At 40.6% G+C, this 20,702-nt stretch overlaps 1 protein-coding gene across 2 annotated transcripts; it reads right to left on the reverse strand.

The window, feature by feature from the left end:
• On the reverse strand, positions 1-20,637 carry LOC138953453 (E3 ubiquitin-protein ligase synoviolin A-like). 2 transcript variants are annotated; one of them, XM_070325273.1, is made up of 14 exons: positions 20,372-20,637; positions 16,022-16,114; positions 15,351-15,503; positions 14,558-14,606; positions 11,041-11,144; positions 10,479-10,605; positions 9,435-9,534; positions 8,908-8,973; positions 7,586-7,851; positions 6,860-6,946; positions 6,308-6,448; positions 5,229-5,409; positions 4,265-4,494; positions 1-3,268 (listed from the first exon to the last, which is right to left on the reverse strand). In XM_070325273.1, the coding sequence occupies exons 1-14, from the start codon at positions 20,498-20,500 to the stop codon at positions 3,093-3,095; spliced, it is 1,902 nt and encodes a 633-aa protein (XP_070181374.1). In that variant the 5' UTR covers positions 20,501-20,637; the 3' UTR covers positions 1-3,092. The 2 variants fall into 2 exon arrangements, with proteins under 2 accessions (XP_070181374.1, XP_070181375.1); XM_070325274.1 differs by having other exon boundaries at positions 1-3,271; positions 20,372-20,626.
• Between the last annotated feature and the right edge of the window lie 65 nt (positions 20,638-20,702).

Below are 20,702 nucleotides of genomic sequence, written 5' to 3' on the forward strand. Positions count from 1 at the left end.
TAATTCAAAACCATTTATTGTACAATGTCAGCTACTCTCTTCTTATGACATTAACTGGAGAGAACAGAATGGTGTAAAAGCAAGCAAATCTACAAGCGTATTTTCTCCAGATACAAAGCTATTGTTTGAAGCCAAACCTCTAACAAAAATCCAAGAAGACCTTAAAGTCTGTCTCCACAGAATAGATGATGTTCGGAAATAACTCTGTCAGGTTTGTATGAGTTGTGAAAGAGTCTGACAGAGTTATTTCCGGAATTTGTCTATTATTCATAACTACACTTTTTTCATGTTACGTGAAACCTTGGCACAAGTTATGAACCTGAGTCAAGTCTATTCACGTTTGAAAGAAAAGTTCCTATGGTACAAAGAAAAATCTTGTTTCTTTAGTCCGTTGTATTTGGCAGTTGTTTCCAGACAGGTAGGTTTGGCTGAATAAGCTGACAAATCTTCAGCAACGACAAATGCTGATAAGGAAAAATTCCTGATATTCTCACTCCAAAAACAGAGACACAAAACCCTTGAAGGCATCCTATCTTTTATACACTATCTTGTAAACAGACAAACAAGAACACAGATACACTCACGCTTAGACACACACTTCAGGTTTAAACAGAAGCTTACTTTTATCTCAGAAATTGTTAAGTTCAATGTGCATCTAGAACTAAATATTTCTTGATGTACACAAATATAGGTGGAAAAGGTAAAAGTAAGTGGTGTTATCTGCACGCATAGTCAACACATTTAACCAACAATACCTATCATCAACCTTAAACAGATTTTACCGTACACTTTTCTGGACACTACAAACCAAATACAGTTCTATGAAAACAAGAAGGGCAAAGCCCATACGACTCACATGCTTGACCTCGACCTTTAGGGTAACTAAACCTAGCAATGACATCATACACTAAGAACTGCTTTACACATTTTTCCTACCAAAATACATGTGACCTTGACCCACGGTCAAGGTCATCCAAGGTCATGCAACACAAAGCTGTTAATTCAAGACATAGGAAGTACAATGGTGCTTATTGGCTCTTTCTACCATGAGATATGGTCACTTTTAGTGGTTCACTACCTTATTTTGGTCACATTTCATAAGGGTCAAAGTGACCTTGACCTTGATCATATGTGACCAAATGTGTCTCATGATGAAAGCATAACATGTGCCCCACATAATTTTTAAGTTTGAAACAGTTATCTTCCATAGTTCAGGGTCAAGGTCACTTCAAAATATGTATACAATCCAACTTTGAAGAGCTCCTGTGACCTTGACCTTGAAGCAAGGTAAACCAAACTGGTATTAAAAGATGGGGCTTACTTTGCCCTATATATCATATGTAGGTGAGGTATTCAATCTCAAAAACTTCAGAGAAAATGGGAAAAATGTGAAAAATAGCTGTTTTTTAGACAACATGTATGGCCCCTGCGACCTTGACCTTGAAGCAAGGTCAAGATGCTATGTATGTTTTTTGGGGCCTTGTCATCATACACCATCTTGCCAAATTTGGTACTGATAGACTGAATAGTGTCCAAGAAATATCCAACGTTAAAGTTTTCCGGACGGACGTCCGGACGTCCGGACGGACGGACGGACGGACGGACGGACGGACGACTCGGGTGAGTACATAGACTCACTTTTGCTTCGCATGTGAGTCAAAAAGGATGTCAATCAGTGGAAATGTATTGACTGCAAGACTGCCTTATAACGGGGGAAAATGAAGCTAATCTCAGAACACAGCCGTACACTGTTTAATCATAATATAATAGATAACAATGAAACATTCTGACAGCTTCAGCATACCAATACTCAAAGTCCTTCATGAAAGTGCAAGTTCCAAAAAGTAAATGTGGGTTAATAGGTTATGTATACAGGCTTACTTCAAGATTATCTACACTTACATCAGGCATGGGAATTGAAAATTGTAAAAAAGGCGGAAAATTTATAACTGAAGACGCAAAGCGTCAAGTCGACGGCGTGAAGCGCCTAGCCTTACTAGGGGGCTCCGGGGGCATGTCCCCCCGGAAAAATTTTTTCTCCAAAGAACCCAGATGGTGACATCTGGTGTCATCTGAGCTCCAAGTTTGCCATTAAATTCTGTTTTTAGAATCAGAGTTTTTAGTACAAAAATGTACGAATTTTTGCTTTTTTGAAGAAAAAAAATATATACATGTATAATATGGTTTAAATTTGTAAAAAAATTGATCTGTTGAGACAAACAGGAAAATGTAACTTGTAACACAATCTGTGCAATCTGGTTTACTTTCAAACATAAAAGTTCAATAACTGAGGCGGGCGGTAGCAGTGCGTGAACAAAGTACGGAAAGTTTTCGCGGGCTTTTGCGCAAAGGCCAAAGTAACCGGTGCTTTTTTTGTGTGCCTCCCCCCCCCCCCCCCCCCTTTATTTTTTCGGCGGACACTTTTGCATTTTCGGCGGAACAAAAAAAAATTTCGGCGGAAATCCGCCGTTCGGCGGAAATCCGCCGTTCGGCGGACAATTCCCATGCCTGTTACATGGTGCCGCTAAAGTTATACTAATACTGGCTAGCCTAGATTCAATACATGTTCTAGTATGCGAGCTGTAAGGTGCAACTTGAGCTGTATTTTATGTGCACCCTTTTCCAGCCTAATACTGCTTTTAAAACAGAAAGTCAAGCAAGCTACAGACACTTTACAGACAAAACAGCAACAGATAACTGAACATAAACACGTTGCTTCACCCTGTCAATGTAAGTGAGTGTTTCAACAACAACAAAACACAAAACAGAAGGACGAGAAAAGGTCAAGACCCTCACTGCAACACAAAGTCAAAAACAGAAAGAAAAAGAAGCTTCCACACTATGCACATTCATGGGACACATTATCAGGCACTGTGACAAAACGTGAATGACAAAGAGTTTTACATAGCATAGTTATGATCTACACAGGATTTCATCCCAGGAGCCCCAGTGAAACTGTGCTGTTCGACATTCTTCCATCCATTCACACAGCACCCTGAATCAAAACCCCACACCCAGATACAGCTTGGAACAGCAAACACTCTCTCACACACACACGCACACACACTCTCACACAATTGAGCCTTTGTGAATCAGTCCAGGTCAATGTTATCTGCGTTTGCTGGGTGACCATCTTGCGAGAAACGCTGGAGTCGTCGGCGCCTGACCTCGTGCAGTTCATCTTCGTGTTCTTCCTCCCGTGGGTCTTCCCATGCAGGAACTTCCTGAGGTGGCGTATAGCCTGTGGCGCCCTCTAGCCCAGAGAAATCTGCTGAGGAAGTGAGCAGTAATCTGTGACTGAAGAGGAACATTTTTGTTTCTTTGCGCACTGTACATCTTCAACATTTTTGGCTCACATAAGTGTAGCCTATGCGATGCTAACTTTTGTCTGTCTGTGCGTGCGTGCGTATGTATGTATGTCTGTGGTAGAAACTTTAACATTTGACTGAACACCGAAATACTAATTTTACCTGGTTATTATTCAAGCAACAGCTTCAAAGTATTGAAGCAATGATCAACATTTTGTCGGCACGTATGTAGTTAAAGTGTGTATCCAAAGAAAACGGGTGGTGGGGGGTTTTGGGGGGGTAAAAACAGCTGACTGGTTTGTGTCATGTGTGGTATGTAGACCAGGTCAGGGGTCAAGGTTAGGTCAGATTGCGTGAAGGATTGTGGTATAGATATAGTTATCACCGAGCTGCAGTTCGCCGATTCGGAGAAGACGATTTCACATTGTTTGGTTTCGTAGCTCCAGAAAAAAAGATAAAGAAGATACCAAAGGAGATTTCCTACAGGTTAATCTGCACAGTGTGTTTCCAGTGTCTGCGCGAGGAAGCGCTGTCGAAAGCGCAGTGTCGATCTGGCCATCTGGCAGTCGTGTCCCCGTAAGTAGGCTACAGACAGACAGATCTAGATCTAGTGTCTCGCACTCTTGCACCGTGTCACCTATGCTTACTGTGTGTGTGTATGTGTGACGGAGTGATCGAGTTTGTGTTACTGTTTGTCGATTTCTTACGTGAGCCTTGAAGGCTTCGCCTCTTGTTGTTTCTTTTTTTGCTGAAGGTATTTTCCCCCAGCTTTTCTTCAGATAGTCATAACCATTTTAAATCATATCAAAATCGTATCACTGTACCCAGCAGATCAAAATCAACCCAACCACTGAAGAAAATTGGAAAAGATGCACATGCAACATGAGAAAAATGCAGTTAAAACATTCAACATTCAACAAAGCAACACAATAGACTGCCAATTCAATCAATTTTACCTAATTTTTCTTCTGTGTTGGTGCCATTAGCAGCAGCAGACGAAGATGGAGAATTACTTTTTGCCATGTCACCGGCCTGAGAATCCGCTTTACTTTTCTTCTGTTTGGCACCACTATCTTCTGGTTTGACTTGCCACGTTGGAGATGCTGCTGTAGTTGTTGTCGTTGTTGCTGCTGCTGCTGATGGCGGTGGTGCTGATGACTGCTGAGATGTCTGAATGCCAGACATGCTGAAAGAGACACAGACGGAACATTTTCATTTCCATACAAAAATCAAAACAGAATCTGTTTTGGGTGTGCGTGTTGTTTTCGTTACTGTGATTGCTACTTATGTTACTTTTAACATCCAGAGTAGCGACAGACTGGAGCAGACACAACTTGAAAGGAAGCTGGGGGAGGGGAGGGGAGGGGGAGGGGGGGTTTGCAGGGGGAAGGCAGAGAAGAGAAATAAGTGGAGAGCAGACAGCTACAAAAAAAGGTGGTGAGGGGAGAAAGGCAAAAAGATATAGAAATATACAGTCATATAATAATAATAATATTAATAATAATAATAATAATAGAACATTTATATAGCGCTTCTCCACAACTCGAAACGCTTTACAATGGCTTATGGGGAGGGGGGCAGGGGAGATAACATACAAATAATTACAATTCACAATAAATGATGCCTTACAAAACATGGGAAAATATACATCAATAAGCAACATACGTGAAAAAGTAGTGAGAGTGAGACAAAACAAAAAGACAACTGTGCACCCCCGCCCTACACAAACACTAGACTAAAGCCTTTTTGGCAATGCAAGGCCAGATGGTAGGTAAGAGCAGACAGAAACGTAAAAGGGGGAAGCCAGGGCTACAAACGGATAAAGGCAGTGGTGGGAGAGACAAAAATGTATAAAACAAACCTACACACACTTTTTTTCTCTCTCTTCCTCTTTTATATCACAGATAATGAGTATCTCACCCCATGCTAGACGCCACTTGATTGTACTGGCCGATAAGCACCATAGCACCATCAAGCAGAGCCTGAATGTCTCGTAACCACTGGATTCGAGCTTCCACGTTTCCCCGCTCGTTTCCTTCCATACCCCGCAACTCTTCCTCGCTTAGTCCACTCAGGTTGGAAGGGGGTGGTGGAAAACCATCTGCAAGAGGAAACATAATAATAGGAATAATAACGTTATACTGAAAGGAAAGACACAACAACAAAAACCCACCCAAAAACAACAAAAACCCACCCAAAAACAACAAAAACCCACCCAAAAACAACAAGAGATGACTATTATGCGTCAGGACACCCCTCATTCTCTTCTCTTTTCTAACTCGCTCTCTCTCTCTCTCTCTGGAAGATAGTGGGGAAAAAAGCTGTGAAAATAGTTATGATTACACTCAAAGCCTGGGTGTAGAGTATTCAGGGGGCAGTTCTTGCATGAAAACAAGGATACTGAACTTACTTACATCTGTGATAACTTGCGCATAACATACACAATAGATATATGTACTAGGAAGTGTCGCGGGCGTATCTTCTCTTCTTTTAATGGAAGGAACCTATTTTTCGGTTACGACCCTGTGTCCCCCACTTCCAAGCTGCACACCAAATTTCAGCTCAATCAGCCCATAGACAAAAGATATCTGAGTGCTGACAGAAGGACAGGCAAACAAACACTAAAACCTACCCCCCCCCCCCCCCCCCCCCTATTTACAGGGGATGTAAAGAAGATCAAAACCAAAAGCTAACTGTTTAGAGTGGGAAAACATCCCTAGCTGAAGCATAAATTGCACAGCACATTCTATTTGCACAAATACAACAATCTGGTAATTCTTTACACCAAGACGTAAAAGTTGCTGAACACAATCCTCTCTCTCTTACCCGTGCACACATACACTCATACAAACACACAGAGCTGAATACAGTAAACCACCATGTTTAAGGTTATTTTTAACTCTGGCAGTCATACACAAACACACACAGAGCCCCTTCTACACCCAATAACCATAAGCAATTACACAATAAAAGACAATGAATTTCTATGCACCACTCACAGAATGGCATAGACTGTGGCATGAAGAACGGCATGGAGGGGAAGAATGGAGGAGGGGGCGGTGTTGTGCCAGAAGCTGCAGGAGCCGAGGGTGTAGCAGTGGTGTTAGTTGAAGCCCCTGTTGTGCCTGGTTGTGCGTTCTCTATAATAAGAAATGCCAAAAATAATCATAACTTTTTCTTTCTAAACTATGTACAGGGGGATGTTAACTTGGAAAACAGTGTTTGTCCAGAACTGTCTTTGAAACATGCATTACATAGTGAGATAAATGTATTTTATTTCATTCTCTGTGCGAATGTCTGCACAAAGTGTGTGTGTGTGTGTGCGTGTGTGTGTGTTTGTGTATGTGTGTGGTGTACATGCATGTACCTGTATAACATTCATTAACGCATTGTTCCTTCTGCTATGATGACTGCTGAGAAAAAAATGATTTGGCTGCCCGATTTATTCTAAGTACATGTATTTCATTTTCACTACTGAATGTCAGTAGCTTCAAATTAAACTTCATTTCAAAATGAAGTGAAATGTGAACAATAATCCTCATGACACTCACCCTGCGGAGCCTGCTGGGGGGGTTGTCCGTTGGCCTGGGCTGCCTGGTTTTGGGGCCACGCATAAGGGAAACCTCCAAAACCTTGCACTGCAACAGAGAAAACTTCCATGCTTGAATCACAATGAGACAGTTTGGATACATAATTCAAATTGCAGTCAGCAGTGGGTGCAGCATGAACAAAGATATGCTGCAATGTGAGCTGAGAACACAGGTTAAATAAGAACTACATTTACGGGCTGAAACCAAGATTACCCTCAGTATCAGGCACGTCAAATTAAGTCTCTGATTTATGTGTCTGTGTTTCATTAAAACTGCATGATGTTATAAGCATGAGGATTACTGTCAGCAATTCTGACAGATAAGTTGACTCAAACAGCAAAACTGAATAGCACTGGCTATAACCATCTGTGAACAGAAGAACAAATTGACACTCATGCTTAGCAATCGCTGCAAGCTATCAAGTGAATTTTGGCTCTGATGTGCAGATTTTCAAAAGAAAAGGGCATCATATCGATTTGACATTGCATTAAATACACATCAGAGTTAGTTATTCCCTGCGATTGTTGGTTTAAACTGGTTGAGCCTGTGTTTCCTGTTTGTCCAAAGTAAGGGGAGTGTTTCCTGTAAGGGACGCAACTCTTCTACAACGTTTGCAAATCCTAACAGTTATTTCCGAAAATTGTCTATTCAGTCAAATTCCCTGAAAAACAAACTTGTTAGACTCACTGTTCTGGAAGAACTGCTGCTGCTGTTGTTGAGCGGCGTTTTCAGCGCCTGCCACTGGAGTCTGGGGGGTGGTGGCCCTTGGCATTCGCAGAACATCGAGACGGCAGGTGGGACAGGTCTGCTGGCGCTGGAACCAGGAGCGCAGACAGCTGGAATGGAAGATGTGGTTGCATGGAAGTTTCTTGCAGGCTGTTGTCATGTCCTCACGACAGATGATGCACACGTTATCCCCTGCAGCCAGTTCTTCTTCTGTTGCATTTGGATACCTGATACAGGCAAAAGTCAGGCTAAATCAAAGAGGCAGAAAATGTAAAGAGCATTTAGAACATTTTCTATTGAGTATTAGTAAATTCTGTTTAAAATGTGATGTTACTTGTACCACAAAAAGCTTAAAAACACTTGACAAAATCATGTGCTGTCCTGAGAAAATTGCAAACATATTTCTGTGTAATAGATCTCGCCTTAAAGGCACAGTCAGCCTCCGGTAAACCATCACAGACACTGTCAGGCTTTTACACACAGTAAAAACACCCTTTCATTTAAACACTCACCGCTTGAGAACATCCTAGGTGCCCTCCGTAAAGAGCGAGCAATTTTCAAAGAATTTATTTTAGCATGGTTTATCTTACCCCTGAGCCATCGTGAACCCGTGTGATCCAGTTTCCTTTTCTTCACAATTTAGTCGTCAGTTTGTGATTTCAATGCGACTTGCTGTAAGCTTATCTGCAATAGCATGTTATTGTGTACCTCTGAATCTAAAACGCAACAAACGGCTGCGAGTCACACAAACTAGAGCGGTGGCGCTTGACCATTCAGAGGAACTGGCGCTATGCAGAACCGTCGTCTGCTCCGAGAAGGACGTTTTGCGTGACACGTTTCCGGGCTTTTCTTTTTTCAAACTTTCAAAACTTCGAATTGTATTGATCTTGTCTTGATGAAAAAAGAATTCTTTTATGATTTAAGAATGTTTGTGTAACAAGCTGTCAATTTATTATTTGGATTTTAAAAGTTAGGTCCAGCACCAAAACGAGGCGCCCGATTGTTCGTTTGGATAGTCCACGAAAATAAATTCTTTGAAAATGTCTTGCTCTCGACAGAAAGCAGCCAGGATGTTCCCGTTCGGTGAGCGTTCAAATGGAAGTATGCTTGTACTGTATGTAGAGGCTCGGGGAGCTCAGTGATGGTTTATGGGAGACTTACTGTGCCTTTAAACTGCATCAATGCATACTGAAACACTCCACACAACTCACTCATTTATACCTTTCTTTCTTCAACACAAACATTCAACTGTAGTATTTGTGTTTTAGTTCAACCATACTTACAATGTATTCATGTTTCGAATGGCTCTGCGAGACATGATGACATCATGAAGTGCCTTCTTGAAGGACCTGCAAGATCATAGAAAACCCATAAACCTTTTTGCACAAAACAATACTGCACACCAGAAGAAAAAAAAAAAAGCCAACAAAATTAAAATCCACAAATTCACTGATGAACACATTTTAAAATCACTCCACTGCTTTTATTCTATTTATATATATATATATATATATATATATATATATATATATATATATATATAAATATTTTAAACAAGTTGATCTGTCAGTTGTAACACATATATATACACACGGTGTTTAAAATGATGACCTGCACATCTTTACTCCTGACCGAGATGGATCCTAAAAATTTATAAAATAACAATACATCTGCACTGCAAGTTCCCTCTTGTGCATGAAAATCAACAAACAGCAGAGAGGTACCAACCAAAACCAACAAACAAGAGCAACAACACAGGTTAGAAAACGTCACCAAACAGTGTGTAAGACAGACAGAACATGGATGTTACCTGATGGCGAGATACATGGGCCTGATGGCGAAGAGCGGGAAGGTGTGCACCTTGATCATGATGGCCATGAAGCAGAAGTACAGTACCACACGAGTCAGACCTGCACAGCGAGAGAGCAGAGACATCAACACACACTCTAACCTTGGAGTTTTCACCACCAAAACATGCTGCATGCAATGCACAGTGGTACCTGGGATGTGAGGCCGCTTTGATCAGAGGACACCTCTCAGAGGCCCTTTTTATCAGAGGACACCTCTCAAATAAGGACACCTTTCGTTGTTGTTTTTTGTCTACTAACATGACACCTGCAGTGTCGGGACATTTTTGTTTGGTCCCAAGGTTGTCCTATCATCATAGGTACCACTGTATAAAATTACACATGAAATTAGAACTTAATTGTGATACTGTGATTAGTATCCTAACAAATGGATTTTGCATGTGCACCTGTTTCAGTGTTTGTGCATCGCTGTGCAAATGTTTGTGTCAGAGACTGAGAGAGAATACAACAGGAGGTGTTTCTGATATTGAGAACACATCTAATATAAGATGAGCACACCAGTTATTTAAAAAAAATCAATTTATTAGACGGGTTTGGCCGAGAAAATGCTTCAAATAAATGCCTTGTACTTTTATACTTCATTCACAGTTCAAGAACAGTTTACTTACTGGGTTGGGTGCCTAAGGCAGTAGCAACCATTGAACAGTGTGTTATTTCCTCTTTCATCTGTACAGTACTGTCATCTTTACATTCAGATAAATAGAAATGGACTGAATACCCTTAGGCACTAAAGATATCTATACAATCAATATTGTTCACAAGCCTCGGCCACTGATGCTTACTTTTATTAATCTGCCCCCTAGCTGATCGACCATTCAATAGTTTTGACACGTAGGAGCTCTTCTGACCGAACAATTTTTTTTGGTAGCCAGATGATTTGGACATACACTTATTTTCAATCCAGGTCCAACTGACCTATTGGCCTCTGAGTCTGGGAACAACACTGGCACTATCTTCCGACAGCTATATCTGTCAATCCAACTTACCCACGACAAGTTCAGTATAGAGAATGTAGACTGCTTTGTTGTCCCAGGGGTTTTCGTTCTGCATGTCTATTGTGTGTAAGATGTACTTGATGAACGTCATGACCACCACCGTCATCAAGATGGCATACTGCAACATATAACACACTTCACTGTAACATTGAGTCTGATCTGCAACAGGGCATACCATAGTGTATCAAAACATAAAACATTTTTTGGAGGAGAGAGAAACAGACTCAGAGTGTGAGAGAGCAGAAAAGATATCCTTAAATTCGATTTTCAGGTAAAACTGTATTATATGTAAGAGTTTATTTCATGAATGTGAGAAGTTTTTGAACAAGTAGACTCCACAGCAGCTTTAACTGTTTCAACTCAAATTTCCAAGCAATGGGATGATAAATTAATGAAAATGAAACAAATAAAATAAAAACCAACATTAATTTGAAAGAAAAGAAATTAGTTCTAACAATTCCTTTATGTAACTTGTCTAGATATCAACAAATGCAGAAGAACTCATCTAGAGCCTATAGAACACTGACAGATCTCAGAACCTAATTGAACTGACCTCAAAGCCAAAGACGAGCTGCACGGTCGGTCCTTTCAGCAGAGTGGAGTAGTAGGCGTAGTTCACAAAATACATGTCGAGTGAAGCCAGGAAGGCCAACAATGCTGCAAGAAGTCAAATAAAAGCACCCTCAGAAAGAATAACAATGGCAGCTATACATTAATACAATGATCTGAAATCTAATGCTGTGCATGACTAATAAAATCCAACTAGGATTGAACACACAAGTATAAAGACATATTTATCTATATCTATATATATATATAAAACATCAGAAATTGTGAAAGAAACAATTGAAAGTCAGCAGAGACTTTCTTCCGAGATTTGTTAAAATCTCTTAGCAGAGAAAAGGAGAGAGAAAAAGTATCCCTTCTTCTTCTTCTTCTTCGTTCATGGGCTTAGACTCCCACGTTCACTCAAGTGGAGTTGTACGTGTATGACCGTTTTTACCCCGCCATTCAGGCAGCATACGCCGATTTCGGGGGAGGTATGCTGGGTATCTTCGTGTTTCTATAACCCACCGACTTCTGACATGGATTACAGGATCTTTTCCGTGCGCACTTGGTCTTGTGCTTGCGTGTACACACGAAGGGGGTTAAGACACTAGCAGGTCTGCACATAAGTTGACATGGGAGATCGGAAAAATCTCCACTCTGAACCCACCAGGCGGCAGCGACCGGGATTCGAACTCACGACCTCCCGATCAGGAGGCCGACGTCTTACCACCACGCCCGTCAAAGTATCCCTTCACAGACAGCCTATTGGGAGCATCAGACCCTCCTCAAGGCGGACCAAAATTTACAATGCAAACTCCCTTTGTGGGGGACGAATCACTAGGAAATCTAGTCCTGAGGAGGACTATTGTTTTCGTACCTAGACCAGACAGGTGTTTCGACACTATTGTGACTCATCAGTGGACAAGTGGTACTAATGGCAAGAGTTGTCAACCCATGCTATCCAACTAAGAAGCAAACTACTCTCTGAATGGTAGCTTCTGTTGGCATGGGAGACTACTCTCATCTGACAACCCCAAGGGGATATCTGTGAAGGGAAACACTTTGATTTAAGGCCAAAGTGTGAAATTGATATTTATTAAGAAAGAATTTAGAAATTTAGACAAGTTTTAACCAAGAAATTAGGTTAAAACAAGGGAAATTTGAAAAAGCCTAAAGGGAGATAACTCTGTACCAGCCTGCAGATCCAGAAATGGATACGCGAACAAGTTAGATCTAATTGTGAAAAGGTTAAACAGGAAAAGCGGTCAACTTTTCACTGCTGTTCAACACAGGACTTGGTAAAGAAGAAGTTTTCTGCAAGACTTGTTCAATTGGATCGCTTTAAAGGCGATGCAACTTTCACGGTGACCACATTATAAAACATCAGAAATTGTGAAAGAAACAATTGAAAGTCAGCAGAGACTTTCTTCCGAGATTTGTTAAAATCTCTTAGCAGAGAAAAAGAGAGAAAACAAGTCGCGTAAAGCGAAAATACAATATTTAGTCAAGTAGCTGTCGAACTCACAGAATGAAACTGAACGCAACGCAACGCAGCAAGACCGTATACTCGTAGCATCGTCACTCCACCGCCCGTGGCAAAGGCAGTGCCCGTGGAATTGACAAGAAGAGCGGGGTATTCGTTGCGCTGAGAAGGATAGCACGCTTTTCTGTACCTCTCTTCGTTTTAACTTTCTGAGCGTGTTTTTAATCCAAACATATTATATCTATATGTTTTCGGAATCAGGAACCAACAAGGAATAAGATGAAAGTGTTTTTAAATTGATTTCGAAAAAAAAAAATTGATAATAATTTTTATATATTTAATTTTCAGAGCTTGTTTTTAATCCGAATATAACATATTTATATGTTTTTGGAATCAGCAAATGATGGAGAATAAGATAAACGTAAATTTGGATCGTTTTATAAATTTTTATTTTTTTTTACAATTTTCAGATTTTTAATGACCAAAGTCATTAATTAATTTTTAAGCCACCAAGCTGAAATGCAATACCGAAGTCCGGGCTTCGTCGAAGATTACTTGACCAAAATTTCAACCAATTTGGTTGAAAAATGAGGGCGTGACAGTGCCGCCTCAACTTTCACGAAAAGCCGGATATGACGTCATCAAAGACATTTATCAAAAAAATGAAAAAAACGTTCGGGGATTTCATACCCAGGAACTCTCATGTCAAATTTCATAAAGATCGGTCCAGTAGTTTAGTCTGAATCGCTCTACACACACACACAGACAGACGGACAGACAGACACATGCACATACACCACGACCCTCGTTTCGATTCCCCCTCGATGTTAAAATATTTAGTCAAAACTTGACTAAATATAAAAAGTATCCCTTCACAGACAGCCTATTGGGAGCATCAGACCCTCCTCAAGGGTGACCGAGGAGGTATATATATATATATACTAGAGGAATACCCGGCTTCGCCGGGGTGAATCGCGAGACAGAGACAGACAGCGTGGCGGTTCATCACAATCACCTCTGCAGGCGAAGTCCTGTCAAACGGGATTGAGAATTTTAGAGCTTATTTCTTAGCCCTATATTATCTGTTGTGGCTTCTCAAATGCCAGAACATACAGACAGACAAAAGCCGCTAGACCCCATCACAAACAGAACTCTACAATCCACAGGTTTTTGCCCACACACACACACACAAACACACACACAGAGAAGCCGTATATATAAATATGTATATCTATATCTATAAATATATAGAGATAGGTGAGAGTGTATTTTTCGCGTGGCTATAAATTGATTCGACCTTTTCACTTTGACAGTAAGAACAACTTACGGGTGCAAGGGAAGCGTTGTGGACAGCGCAGTGGACAGCGCAGTGACATTCTAAAAATAGTAATAGTAACTTACAAACGGGAAAGCCACACGAAGGAAGGGAGATAAACGCCAAACACTGGAGAAGATAAGGAAGAGTTACTTATAATGGTGAAATGAACACAAAAACCAAAATCAGTTCAGCGCTGCGCGCTGAGAGCACGTGTTGAAATATCTCATCGATGATATTGTGTCCGGGGTGTAGCTGAATACGGTGTCCAAATTTGAAAAAGATCCACCGAGAACTTTGGCGTTGTGATGTGGTGTAGCGGCTATGGTGTGTCGGTATGGGGGCCCAGGTAGCTGAGGTGGAACCAAAATAGCTGAGGTGGAACCAAAATCGGTTCAGCGCTGCGCGCTGAGAGCACGTGTTGAAATATCTCATCGATGAGGTTGTGTCCGGGGTCTCTCTGAATAAGCCCACCAAATTTGAAGCAGATCCATCGAGAACTTTGGCCGTGCATGGCGAATACACAAATACACAAATACACAGATACACAGACACACAGACACAAGTCGTATATATATATAGATATAGATATATATAAATATATATATATATATATATATATATATATATATATAAACACACAGATATAATACATACACACACCAAAACAAAGTGCAAGTTAGTTCAGTAAGTACATAAATAAAAGATAAATTATTTACTCACACATCACTCGCACGTGGAAGAGAAAAGAAATCACTGGGCTTCTTTCCATCTGCAAATCACAGTATAAAATGCTGATTAGTAACTTCATGGACAGTGCACTTTCTACATGTTACAGAAAAATGATGAATGAGGACAATACGTCAGTTGGACCAAGATTGAAAATATGTATAGGTCCAAATTTCCTGGCTACAAAAGCATTGTTTTGTCATTACACCTATGTGTTAAAAATATCTGATGGACGACAGGCCAGGGGTCAGACTGATGCATCAGATCAAAAAAGTATCTGTAAATGACTGAAGACTAAGAGTAATACATAACACTGTAGGCCACAGGCTTTATTTCTATTATTCTAATTAAAACAGTTATACTCAATTACTACACTTGAAAAGTAGCTATTTCCAATAAATATGTATGTAGATCAATGTCTACTTGCAATCTATGAAACATTCTTCATTGTAGCATTTTGGGGTTGATCAAATCCGCTAAGTTCTGCATTTTTTCATCAGATATTTTTTTTCACTATAACGTGTCAAACTAGTTATGTTCATCACTTCATGCGAGCTCATTGGAACCTCCCAATATAAATAGCCGGAGATTTAAGACTTCCCCCCTCTCAAGACCTTACTTTTTTCAGATTTTCTATTCATAGAGTCTATAACTTTACTTTCATTCTGGACTCCATCTATTTTAAGACCCATGCAGTTTTAATGTGGATTTTTTTATGGTTCAAAAACTAAAGGGGAGTTCCACTCTGTTGCAAAACAAAACTGTGAGTAAAACACAAGCAGCTTACAAAATCGACTCTGTCTTCTGCCAGCCAGTGAAAGCACTTGAGGAAGAGGAGGAGTGTAAAGAGTGCCACAAAGCGAGGACTGAAGTCATCTCTGAACACAGTGAACGCCAGGCAAGTCTCTGTTACTGCGTACCACGATCTCTCTATCAGATGCTGCAAAACAAAAGGAAAACGTCAATTAACACAACATGGCAGAAGTGAACAATACTCCAGTGAAGTTTTCTTTTCTGCTCTTACCATCTTTTCTACCAACAAAATAACTGTGGGTATACGTTAACTAATTACCTCAATGTTAATTATGACATAGTACACTGACACCTGGAAGCCGTAGTTTTTCCTTCACAAACCGTGACACAGAACCACTGTTAAAAAAACACCAAATATCATCACTTTTACATGTACTGGTTTAGTGAATAACATCTGACAGTGACACAGACTTTTGAACAATAAAGAGTCAGTGCCCAATCCTCTCATACCACCCCCCCCCCCCCCCCCCCCCCCCCAGATTCCATCAGAAACTGCAGCAGTCTCGGTAAAAATAAAGTTAAAAAAATGTTTCATCCCGTCTAACAACAAGAAAGAGCTGAGACTGAGTAGCTTTCCCTCAAAGAGGGGTGACAGCCAACAGATGATTCCTGGACCAAACTTTTTGAGGCCTGATAGTTACTCACCTCCATTTCTGCAGCTCTGAGCTGGCCAAAGAAGATCTTTCTGAGCAGTTTTCCCATCAGGATAACAAAGACAAATGCTTGTATATAAATTACCTGAAAAAAAAGAAGAAGAATATTTGTACTATTTGCTTTTCCCTCAATATTTTCTCAGTTGTATCGAATATTGAAGAATTGACATTAACACACATTTAGACTGCTATTGCACTGTTCTAAAGAAAATATCAACCCATGAATTGAAATTATGTTTGATGCCGTGAAATTTCAAAAAAGTTTTTTTTTTCAAAACAGCAAAAATTAAGATACAAGGTTTGTAAATTAAAGCCCCAGTCTGCCTCAAATTCAAAAGGTTTACAGAACGATTTATACCTTCTCATGAAAAAAGAAGTTCTAACCTTATTAAACACACTTGCAATAGCATTTAATAGCATTAAAAGACACAGTTAGTTTGAATGGCTATTTAGATTGCGTAAACCACACACCAGTTTTCATGGTTTAGGCCCCCCCCAAAAATAGGTGTGGTTACGGTAACATAGCAAAAAAAAAATAGGGTAGGAAGGTAGGCAATCACTTTTTTTTCTAATGTGTACAAATTAAACCTACTTGACAGGGAAATAAGTGTGCGACTCATGCGCTTTCGCTTTCATTGCGTTTTACGCACTCGTTTTCTTGTTTGTTTTTTGACAAATGTAATGAAAAGTTATAGGGTCGGCCCCTAAAAATAGGGTAGGTCGGGTTACCGTAACCACACCTATTTTTTTTTTAGGCCTTATCTAACCCCTGAGCCACCGTGGACCCGTGTGATCGACTTTCCTTTTTTTTCACAAATTAGTCATCAGTTTGTGATTTCAATGCGACTCGCTGTATTTGAAATAGCACGTTATTGTGTACCTCTGAATATGAAATCCAACAAATGGCTGCGAGTCACACAAACTTGTCGGCGGCGGTTGGCTTCAAAGAAGGCTCCCTTTTTTCAAACTTTCAAAACTTTGAATTGTCCTATCTTGCCTTGATGAAAAAATAATTCTTTTATGATTTAAGAATGTTTGTGTAACAAGCTGTCAATTTATAATTTAGATTTTAAAAGTTAGGTCTAGTGCCAAAAGGAGGCGTCGATTGTGGTAATTAATGGTAAATCCGGCTGGCCACGCAAAAATTAATTCTTTACGGAGGGCACCTACTGACCTAGGATGTTCTAAAGCGATGAGTGTTTAAACGAAAGGGTGTTTGTACTGTGTGTAAAAGCCTGACAGTGTCTGTGACCAGAAACTGATGGTTTACGGGAGGCTGAGTGTGCCTTTAATTACAGTGACGATATATGACCAATTCATTGCAAAATGGCAAGTAGAAACATGTAAATGGCGAGTGGAATTGTTAATCTACTCGCCAAATGCGAGTAAAGTTGCTGAAACAAATGGTTGGTTTGGCGAGTACAATTTGCTCTCTGGCTAGTAAATTATGAGAAATACTAGCCAAAAGCCAGTGCATCATTTTGTGGACTTTCAGCGCTGCTTAGTTTCATTTAGTATAGGACTTGACAGTGATCAACACATCCTGGATCCATCAACATTTAACGGGTCATTTTACTGACTTAAAGCGCAGCTGTCGGGTTGCCTGGCCTCAAAAATGCGCGGAGTCGCGTGCAAACACGCGTTTATGAGTTTTCCGAGTTGATTCAACTAAAGACTGTTGATTTGGTCCAGAAGAAGATACTTTTATCATTAGTTTGAAACCATGAAAATGAGTGAAACTTTCTGCTAGTTCTCACAATCCGAAAGAAAACGAAGCAGTTGGCAGGCCGAAACGACTCAAAATCCGCGACCGACAACTCTGTCAGCACAAGAGACGCCGCAGCGTTAGCCTGGCAGTGACGTCATCCGAGGAACACGATAAGGCCGCTGCGAAGTTTACAGTACAATGTAGACTACAGCTGGGCATTTGTAATGCTGTACGCGTGATTGATTCTTGCACAAAGTAAAGTATTAGGGTGGTGGTATCTTCTCAGGAACCATGTTCCCATCTTCTCTTCTTTGATCTGACCAACAGCAACCTTCACAAGTTATTTCTAAAGTGGTTCACATGCTATTGCTACTCCCCCAGTCCACCCGTTTAAACCATAAATTTGCTCAACCACAGACCCTCGTGTCCATGGTCAGCAGACACTTTACACTGAAGAAGGTCCGCTTGAGGTGTCACGCCAATTACCGTGTACGTGTGAGGTACTGAATTCAAGACAAAAACCAACTCTGTCGGTGGGAAAATCTAGGAAAGAGATAATGACAATACCTCTTCAGTTACTCACTCAAGTAGGTAGACGAGATAAGATAAAGGGAAGAGAGACGAAGACAAAGATGAAACAGTGGATCTAGTGTGGAAAATGGGGGAGGGGGGTTCGGCCGCAAAAAAAAATCAAAGATGAATTTGTCAAACTGTGATTGTGATGGTTATCGTGTGTGTGTGTGTGTGTGTGTGTGGGTGTGTGTGAACACGTATGTGTGTGTGTGTGTGTGTGTGATAACACGTATGTGTGTGTGTGATAACACGTATGTGTGTGTGTGTGTGTTTGTGTATGTGTGTGATTACACGTGTGTGTGTGGTGTGTGTGTGTGTTTGTGTTTGTGGGTGCATGTGTGTGTCTGTGTGTGAGTGTGTTTGTGGGTGCATGTGTGTGTTTGTGTCCCTCGACGCGTGACATTATATGCCAATAAGTTGAACAAAAACAGGGTTCAAGTGGGAACACCTGAACACAAGAAGGGCAAAGCCCATACGACTCACATGCTTGACCTAAACCTAGCAATGACATCATACACTAAGAACTGCTTTACACATTTTTCCTACCAAAATACAAGTGACCTTGACCCAAGGTCAAGGTCATCCAAGGTCATGCAACACAAAGCTGTTAATTCAAGACATAGGAAGTACAATGGTGCTTATTGGCTCTTTCTACCATGAGATATGGTCACTTTTAGTGGTTCACTACCTTATTTTGGTCACATTTCATAAGGGTCAAAGTGACCTTGACCTTGATCATATGTGACCAAATGTGTCTCATGATGAAAGCATAACATGTGCCCCACATAATTTTTAAGTTTGAAACAGTTATCTTCCATAGTTCAGGGTCAAGGTCACTTCAAAATATGTATACAATCCAACTTTGAAGAGCTCCTGTGACCTTGACCTTGAAGCAAGGTAAACCAAACTGGTATCAAAAGATGGGGCTTACTTTGCCCTATATATCATATATAGGTGAGGTATTGAATCTCAAAAACTTCAGAGAAAATGGGAAAAATGTGAAAAATAGCTGTTTTTTAGACAACATTTATGGCCCCTGCGACCTTGACGCAAGGTCAAGATGCTATGTATGTTTTTTGGGGCCTTGTCATCATACACCATCTTGCCAAATTTGGTACTGATAGACTGAATAGTGTTCAAGAAATATCCAACGTTAAAGTTTTCCGGACGGACGGACGGACGGACGACTCGGGTGAGTACATAGACTCACTTTTGCTTCGCATGTGAGTCAAAAAGCAGGAGGAGGACGGAAGACACTTTATAAACTCCGTTTTTTACTGCGAAATTTTGGCCTGGGAGAAGACACCCCATCCTAAGTTTCTCTTCACCTACCCGGCCGTGAAGTATGCTTTAGGGCTTGACTAGACAACCCGATTGCGCTCACTACACGGTATAAAGAGAGCGCCGTTCAACCCGGCCGATACCTCGGCTGACGTCACGCGTCCAAGGGAAGTACTTTTTGAGCGGGCTGCATTGGCTCGGCCCAGAATGAAAACTTTGTTCGATTAAAGGCATTGTAGCATGCCTACATTGTGTTATCAAGCTGTTAAAATCACCAAGTAACTTTTAAGTATAGTTTCAGTTACATGAGAACTCATTCTGATGAACAGATTTTGAGAGCCACAACCCAACAGCTGCCCTTTAAAAAAATGGTTACCGATTTACAATTGTAATGCATCAATGAATAAGTGATGACCAATGTGTCGCCTAAACATTGATGTTCTACAACTTCTGTGTGTGATCAATTAATGATCTGTTTATCGTATCTGTGTCAAAATAGTTAAGTATTCAGTGCAACCATAAATATGCATGTACACAAGTTTATTCAGAAACTTTTTTTATTTTTGTTATCTAGCCTATGCAGCAAATTTTGTATAGGCTGCCGCTGGTCTGTGGTCATCTGTACTGATTTGATAGTGCAACTTTAACACACACAAAATCTCTGTTGTCACGCGAAAATCAATAAAGTGTAGATCTACACGTCTTGAGAAAAAGCTCAAAATTTTTTAAACAGTGACAAAGTTAACTGATTCAGAAAACTGCGTCGAAAATTGGACTTACTGCCATACTAGGGTTGGATTTGGTGATGTACACGACTGAAGGATAAAACTGTTTCTTCTGGTAATAGGCATTTGCAATGACTGCACCAGTCATTACAAAACTAATCCCCGAAAGCACAAACGACCGCATCTTGGCAGATGTCCTGGCGGTAAACGTGGAATCCAGCTTCACGGATTTATGGCAGTCTGAACGTGGAATATATCGGCGAGCTGTAACAAAATGGCGTTTGGCTCTGTTTACGTCAGAAATAGGCCACCTGGTAAAAATAGCTATCGGTTCTCTCGTGTCCCATGCTCATTGGATTGATGACGTAGTCCACAAGATACTCGAG

This window comes from Littorina saxatilis, linkage group LG17 (genome assembly GCF_037325665.1).
Source record: "Littorina saxatilis isolate snail1 linkage group LG17, US_GU_Lsax_2.0, whole genome shotgun sequence".
NCBI lineage: Eukaryota > Metazoa > Mollusca > Gastropoda > Littorinimorpha > Littorinidae > Littorina > Littorina saxatilis.

Bases quoted from the DNA above. Each gene is read 5' to 3' on its own strand.
- LOC138953453 (XM_070325274.1), bottom strand. From the start codon at position 20,500: ATGCGGTCGTTTGTGCTTTCGGGGATTAGTTTTGTAATGACTGGTGCA. The intron at 11,145-14,557 runs GTGAGTAAATAA...GACTTCTTGCAG, and splicing joins CTTCCACGTGCGAGTGATGT to CATTGTTGGCCTTCCTGGCT. The intron at 7,852-8,907 runs GTAAGTATGGTT...TGCCTGTATCAG, and splicing joins ATTCGAAACATGAATACATT to GTATCCAAATGCAACAGAAG.